Source organism: Haematobia irritans, chromosome 5 (genome assembly GCF_050003625.1).
Source record: "Haematobia irritans isolate KBUSLIRL chromosome 5, ASM5000362v1, whole genome shotgun sequence".
Classification (NCBI taxonomy): Eukaryota; Metazoa; Arthropoda; class Insecta; order Diptera; family Muscidae; genus Haematobia; species Haematobia irritans.
In genome coordinates, this window is record NC_134401.1 from 164,560,331 (window position 1) to 164,567,853 (window position 7,523).

Sequence of the window (7,523 nt, forward strand, 5' to 3'; positions counted from 1 at the left end):
TATTTCTATAGAAAATTTTGTCCAAATTTTTGTCAAAATGTTATTTCTATAGAAAATTTTGTCAAAATTTCATTTCTATATAAAATTTTGTCAAAATTTTATTTCTATAGAAAATTTTTGTCAAAATTTTATTTCTATAGAAAATTTTGTCAAAATTTTATTTCTATAGAAAATTTTGTCAAAATTTTATTTCTATAGAAAATTTTGACAAAATTTTTTTTCTATAGAAAATTTTGTCAAAATCTACCAAAATATCAAAAATCTACCAAACAGTAAAACATCTACCTTGGTCCCACTTCATTTAGATTTTGGGAAGCCATATCCATAGCGCCTCTTATTATATTCTACACCAAATATTGTGTTTTATGAGAATCACCCTAGGGTAAGAAACCAATTTTCCACTTGTTTCGAAGGGAATATTAAAAGCATTTTTCTTTAACTTCAAATAAAATCGGTTTTTGATTAATTAATTTTTCCTTTGTTGGCAACACTGAAATTTCAAAATCAACTGACAATTAATACCGTTATCATATACATAGGTGAGAGAAATATAAATAAATAATAAACAAAGGCGAATTTCAATGGCAAAATGTAAATATCACAAACAAAACAATAAAATATTTTTGAAGAAAATTATATAAATTGTTTCTGTTTTTCCCAAATTTAGGTCATTTTTACTTTTTCCAACGAAAGAGAATGAATTGATCTTAAACACGCCCAAACGCCAAGAATTAATGAAAGATGGTCCACCCTTGAGTCAAGTGAAACACAATCTATTGGGACGTGGATCTTATGGCACCGTGATAAAAGCTATTTATAAGGGTTAGATATCAAAATAACAATTTGAGTCAAAAATTTCTCTTAGAATTAATTGAATTTATATATCGATTTGTTTTAGCAAAACCAGTGGCAGTTAAAATAATCAAAAATGTCAAAGATGTCAATAATCAAATTATGATGAATGAATCTCATATTTTACATTGGAAACATCCAAACATAGTGAGAATACTCAAGGTTGGTATGAATTTTGAAGGAATGTTAAATTTTCTCCTATTGCCTTTATCATATTGGAGGGCAATCAAGTTTCTGATTATATATATATATATTGTAAAATATGGATATATTCTTGATCAGAATGAAAGGTTCAAAATATTCGATCTGTATGAAATATATTTAAACTACAAATCTTTGGAAAGGAATGTTTGAAAGCTTGTGTGAACTTAGCATAACACTAGGTCTGTCAGGACCAGGCATATATATTATTTGTGATAGCTGAACCAGCTCAACAGTTCGGCTATCACATTAACAGATTTTCCTTCTTCTATTCTGAGTTTCAATAACATGAATTTTGATCTGATATTGTCAATAATGTTTGGCTATACCCAACATTTTTTCTCTCTAATATAAAAGCCTCATAGGTTAAGTTTTTAGAAAGTTATTAAGCTTTGATTGATCCGAGTATAAAATATTGATTTTTGTTTTATTCCTTAAATTCGTTGCATATTAAATTTGAAGCTGATAATCAAAGTTCCAAGCTCGACACAAACCTAGGGTGGATGGGGGCTAATGTATAAACACGTTCAAAGTGGGATATCGCGAGATCAAAGGTGAAAAGGCGGCCGGCCTTCAACCGAGGTTTAAGACTTTCTACTGTGGGCAGCGTTCAAAATGAGTCGGACCGAACACAAAAGAATAATATTTTGTCAAAATTTTATTTCTATAGAAAATTTTGTCAAAATTTTATTTCTATGGAAAATTCTGTCAAAATTTTATTTCTATAGAAAATTTTGTCAAAATTTTATTTCTATAGAAAATTTTGTCAAAATTTTATTTCTATAGAAAATTTTTTCAAAATTCTATGTCTATAGAAAATTTTGTCAAAATTTTATTTCTATAGCAAATTTTGTCAAAATTTTTTTCTATAGCAAATTTTGTCAAAATTTTTTTCTATAGCAAATTTTGTCAAAATTTTATTTCTATAGAAAATTTTGTCAAAATTTTATTTCTATAGAAAATTTTGTCAAAATTTTATTTCTATAGAAAATTTTGTTAAAATTTTATTTCTATAGAAAGTTTTGTCAAAATATTTATTTCTATAGAAAATTTTGTTAAAATTTTATTTCTATAGAAAATTTTGTTAAAATTTTATTTCTATAGAAAATTTTGTCAAAATTTTATTTCTATAGAAAATTTTTGAACTACCTCTCAGTTGGCGAGGAATATTTGGTAAAATCTATCAAAACATCAAAATTCTACCGATATACCACAGTAAAAAATCTATCATTTTTGGTTGAAGTCTCCAACTATGTCAACCGTGGTCCTTCAAACTATGTCAACCGTGGGGCTTCAAAATTCTATGTCTATAGAAAATTTTGTCAAAATTTTATTTCTATAGCAAAATTTTTTATTTCAAAAAAAAATTTTGTCAAAAATTTTTTTTTTTTTTATAGCAAATTTTGTCAAAACGTTTTTCTATAGAAAATTTTGTCCAAATTTTATTTCTATAGAAAATTTTGTCAAAATTTTATTTCTATAGAAAATTTTGTCAAAATTTTATTTCTATAGAAAATTTTGTCAAAATTTTATTTCTATAGAAAATTTTTGAATTACCCCTCAGTTGGCGAGGAATATTTGGTATAATCGATCAAAATATCAAAATTCTACCGATATACCAAACAGTAAAAAATCTATCATTTTTGGTTGAAGTCTCAAACTGTGTCAACCGTGGTCCTATTTCACTCAGTTGGCGAGGAATATTTGGTATAATCGATCAAAATATTAAAATTCTACCGATATACCAAACAGTAAAAAATCTATCATTTTTGGTTGAAGTCTCAAACTGTGTCAACCGTGGTCCTACTTCAATAAGGTTTTTGGGGCTAATTTTCATGGAAGCCATATTCATAGCTCCTCTTGTTGTATCCTACACCAAAGTGGCTGGCCTGCAGCCGGATTTTGAGACCTTCTCCTACGGTCAGAGTCCACAGTGGTCTATCGCTAGCCCAAAGGGTAATAGATGGGCGGCCGTTGACCGGGGTTTGAAATGTTCTCCCCTAGACAGAGTCCAAAGTGGGATAACGCGAACCCAAGGCAGTGTGTATCCGTTATAATAAACTTAAATTAGTGAATGCAAGAAATTATTAACTGCAACGTAAAGCAAATATTTATGTAATAAAACAAAAATCAATATTTTTGTCATACTCGGAATCATAGCTTTAAACCCCAATGATCCATTGGAGGGCTATATCGCGAGACCCGGCCATTTCCGAGACAAAAGTTTCAAGTTTTTGAATAAGCACACATACATTAAATTGAAACAATTCTTTGAGACGACCATAAACTGCAGTTTAGCCTTATTTTAATTATTTTTCTCCACCTTTGTAGATTGAATCCACATCGAATTTTGGTATTGTTATAATGGAACGTTTCAATGGTGAATGTTTACAAAACATTTTGGACACCATGAATATAGAAATTATCAATCGTATAATGTAAGTTGGTGATATGATAATGGTGGTACATTTTTCAACTCTCAACTCTTTCTTGTTCTTTATAGAATTGCTATGGATATAGTATCAGGATTAATGTATTGTCATACAAAACGTATTCTTCATATGGATGTTAAACCACAAAATATAATGATCTCTTTTGCCAAGCCGCAAGTGTATTCATCAAAGCCGGCCACCCGACAAAGATTATACATATGTAAGCTTTGTGATTTTGGATCTTCATTAAAACTAACTAACAAGCAGGAGAATATGAGAGGTCAAGTCAAGGTAAGGTCAATTAAATTAATAAATTATAAAAAATAATAAAAATAATATAAAAATTTTCTATAAAAATAAAATTTTAACAAAATTTTCTATAAAAAATAAAATTTTAACAAAATTTTCTATGGAAATAAAATTTTAACAAAATTTTCTATAGAAATAAAATTTTGACAAAATTTTCTATAGAAATAAAATCTTGATAAAATTTTCTAGGGAATAAAATTTTGATAAAATTTTCTATAGAAATAAAATGTTGACAAAATTTTCTATAGAAATAAAATCTTTACAAAATTTTGTATAGAAATAAAATTTTCACAAAATTTCCTAAAGAAATAAATAAATAATAAATAATAATAATAATAATTTAGCCAAAGTTCCTATAGAAATAAAATTTTGACAAAATTTTCTATAGAAATAAAATTTTGACAAAATTTTCTATAGAAATAAAATTTTGACAAAATTTTCTAAAGAAATAAAATTTTGACAAAATTTTCTATAGAAATAAAATTTTGACAAAATTTTCTATAGAAATAAAATTTTGACAAAATTTTCTATAGAAATAAAATTTTGACAAAATTTTCTATAGAAATAAAATTTTGACAAAATTTTCTATAGAAATAAAATCTTGATAAAATTTTCTATAGAATAAAATTTTGATAAAATTTCCTATAGAAATAAAATGTTGACAAAATTTTCTATAGAAATAAAATTTTGACAAAATTTTCTATAGAAATAAAATTTTGACAAAATTTTCTATAGAAATACAATTTTGACAAAATTTTCTATAGAAATAAAATTTTGAAAAAATTTCCTATAGAAATAAAATTTTGACAAAATTTCCTATAGAAATAAAATTTTGACAAAATTTTCTATAGAAATAAAATTTTCATAAAATCTTCTATAGAAATAAAAATTTGACAAAATTTCCTATAGAAATAAAATTTTGACAAATTTCTCAAAGAAATAAAATGTTGACAAAAATGTAAAAGGTCATGTCAAGGTAAGGTCTCAAGATATGTATCCATATCGAAAATATCAAAATTTTTTTTCAATTAAATTAATAATTTATAAAAAAATTATCAATTAAATATAAAATAAAAATAAATAAATTTTGACAAAATTTTCTATAGAAATAAAATTTTGACAAAATTTTCTATAGAAATGAAATGTTGACAAAATTTCCTATAGAAATAAAATTTTGACAAAAGTTTCTATAGAAATAAAATTTTGAGAAACTTTTCTATAGAAATAAAATTTTGACGAAATTTCCTATAGAAATAAAATGTTGACAAGATTTTCTATAGAAATAAAAGTTTGACAAAATTTTCTATAGAAATAAAATGTTGACAAAATTTTCTATAGAAATAAAATTTTGACAAAATTTTCTATAGAAATAAAATTTTGACAAAATTTCCTATAGAAATAAAATGTTGACAAAATTTTCTATAGAAATAAAATGTTGACAAAATTTTCTATAGAAATAAAATGTTGACAAAATTTTCTATAGAAATAAAATTTTGACAAAATTTTCTATAGAATTACCGATTTACCACAATTTTTTCTCCTCTCCAAATATTGTAAAATTCTATATGTACTATATATTGTAATGCTTTACTTCTTGTATGCATTCCATGATGGTGGCCATTCAAGATTCGGCCCGGCCGTATATACTTAAGATTTAATTGCGTCCAATATCTGATTCCATTTTTTTCACAGGGTACACTACGTTATATGGCACCTGAAGCTCTCAAAGAAGAATATCTCACACCTGCAGTAGATATTTATTCTTTGGGTATTACATTGTGGCAAATGAAATATCGCATATTGCCCTATCATTGGTTAAATGGCAATGAAATAGTAGCCTATCAAGTGGTTAAGAATCAATTAAGACCCAATAAGGCACCAGCAGAAAAATATCCTGCTAATAATAAATTAAGCACCCATGATCAAGATCAATGTTTATGTGATACAAACTCCAATCCCATATCTTCTCAAACTTTGGAAGATCTTCTTAGAGTTTTACAACAGACAAATTGTGAATTACCCAACTTGCCCAAATCAAACGGAATGGCGCCCATTAAAAGAATACCTTTCAAGGAGTTAAATAATAACAATCAAAATTTCAAACAATTGAAAGTTAAACGGGATTTACGTAATGAATTTGCACCCATGGAAAAATATGGATTCTCCGCAATACTAAATGATTCTCGAGAAATTAATATGGAGCGCAGAATTTTGTTGGAAACTCTATATGATGATATATACCAATCGTGCTGGCACGATAATTCAAATCTAAGACCTACCTCATCGGAGCTCTATAAATATTTTAAAGATATGTTGTAAAATATTTTGGTTTTTTTTATTAAAAAAAAAATTGGGGCAATTTTTTTAATCAAACTCAGTAGCCTCTAAAATTATTCCCTTATTATGTGAATACAATAATTCGATGTTTTCTGTTAATGTAACACATTGTTTGTATTATTTTTAATATGTCTTCTATTTTAAATTTGTTTGTTTATAATATTTTAATTGTATTTTAACATTTTGTTTATATTTATTTTCTTTTATAAATAACTCTAATAAATAAAAAATAAAAATAACTCTTCCATGATTCTATGACGACATCATATGTCGCAAATTCGACACAATGATAAAATGTACCCATGTCATAGGGTTCTGTTTGTTGTTGCTGTAGGTTAGATTAGGCATAGCGGCAGCTCGATATTTTAGCCTCACGACTATCTAGTCCTTTGGGATACCACAGTGGTAAACTTCTCTCTTATCATTGAGTGCTACCCTAGTCTATATTTAGATCAGTGACAATGACCTCAATTTTATGGACGAGTCCGAACGGCGTTCCACATGTGCAGTGAAACCACTTAAAGAAGCTCTGAAACACTCAGAAAATTTACCAACATTTCTGAGAGGGAATAATCCAACGCTGAAAAACTTTTTGGTGTTCCGCCAAAACTGAGACTAAAGGCGGCCAAGCTAACCATTGAACCTAGGTGGTTGTTGCTGTAACCGTGTGTTGTGCTGTAATTCATTTCGTGTTGCGCTGTTGGTACATCAGCTTGTATCCACATCAAGGTACTTCTAAGATGGATGCGTCCAGAATGATCTGATAGTGAGGCGAGTAGGTTTAGCTGGGCAAGCGAAAAGGTGACATGTGTCATGTGGCCCTTGATTTCAGGTGGAACACACGTCAGATGGGATGCGTCCAGAATGATCTGATAGTGAGGCGAGTAGATTTAGCTGGGCAAGCGAAAAGGTGACATGTGTCATGTTGCCCTTGATTACAGGTGGAACACACGTCAACTACGCTGCTATCAATCACTTATAGGTAGGAATTATGGCGGGTGCACTTACCTAATCTTAGTTGTGCCAAAACTACTCTAGTCTGCTGTGAAAGGTATCTTTCCTTTGGTGCTATAGGCGATAGTAGCACTCCGAGAACGGCATTAACCTTGCAGCTTCTCACCGCTTCAGCTACAATATCCTCATGAATCCTGTTCAGACCTGGCTGATCTAAAGGTTCTCTTCTGTCTCTCTAGATAATGTAGATCAACCTTTACATTTGTTGGTGGTGGTTGTCTATCTATAAGATAGTGGTTTTAATGAATACTGCGATAACAACCCAGGAAATAATGCTTTGACACCATATAATCTATCTGTCTACGCACTAGGAGGATCTTGGTCTCCACATAAAGGTGATCCAAGGGTGTGCAACGGGGACATCTTGTCGCAGTTCTA

The 7,523-nt window shown here is 28.4% G+C and overlaps 1 protein-coding gene across 1 annotated transcript; it reads left to right on the forward strand.

The window, feature by feature from the left end:
• Positions 1–490: 490 nt before the first annotated feature.
• On the forward strand, positions 491–6,367 carry Mos (proto-oncogene serine/threonine-protein kinase mos). Its single transcript, XM_075313943.1, has 6 exons — positions 491–591; positions 668–822; positions 899–1,014; positions 3,385–3,491; positions 3,557–3,776; positions 5,487–6,367. Coding segments are annotated over exons 1-6 (1,227 nt in total). The 5' UTR covers positions 491–589; the 3' UTR covers positions 6,114–6,367.
• The last annotated feature ends 1,156 nt before the right edge of the window (positions 6,368–7,523 follow it).

What these genes read in the sequence shown, in the direction of transcription:
- Mos (XM_075313943.1), top strand. An exon ending in GAAATTATCAATCGTATAAT is followed by an intron (nt 3,492 to 3,556) that starts GTAAGTTGGTGA and finishes TGTTCTTTATAG; the next exon opens with AATTGCTATGGATATAGTAT. An exon ending in ATATGAGAGGTCAAGTCAAG is followed by an intron (nt 3,777 to 5,486) that starts GTAAGGTCAATT and finishes TTTTTTTCACAG; the next exon opens with GGTACACTACGTTATATGGC.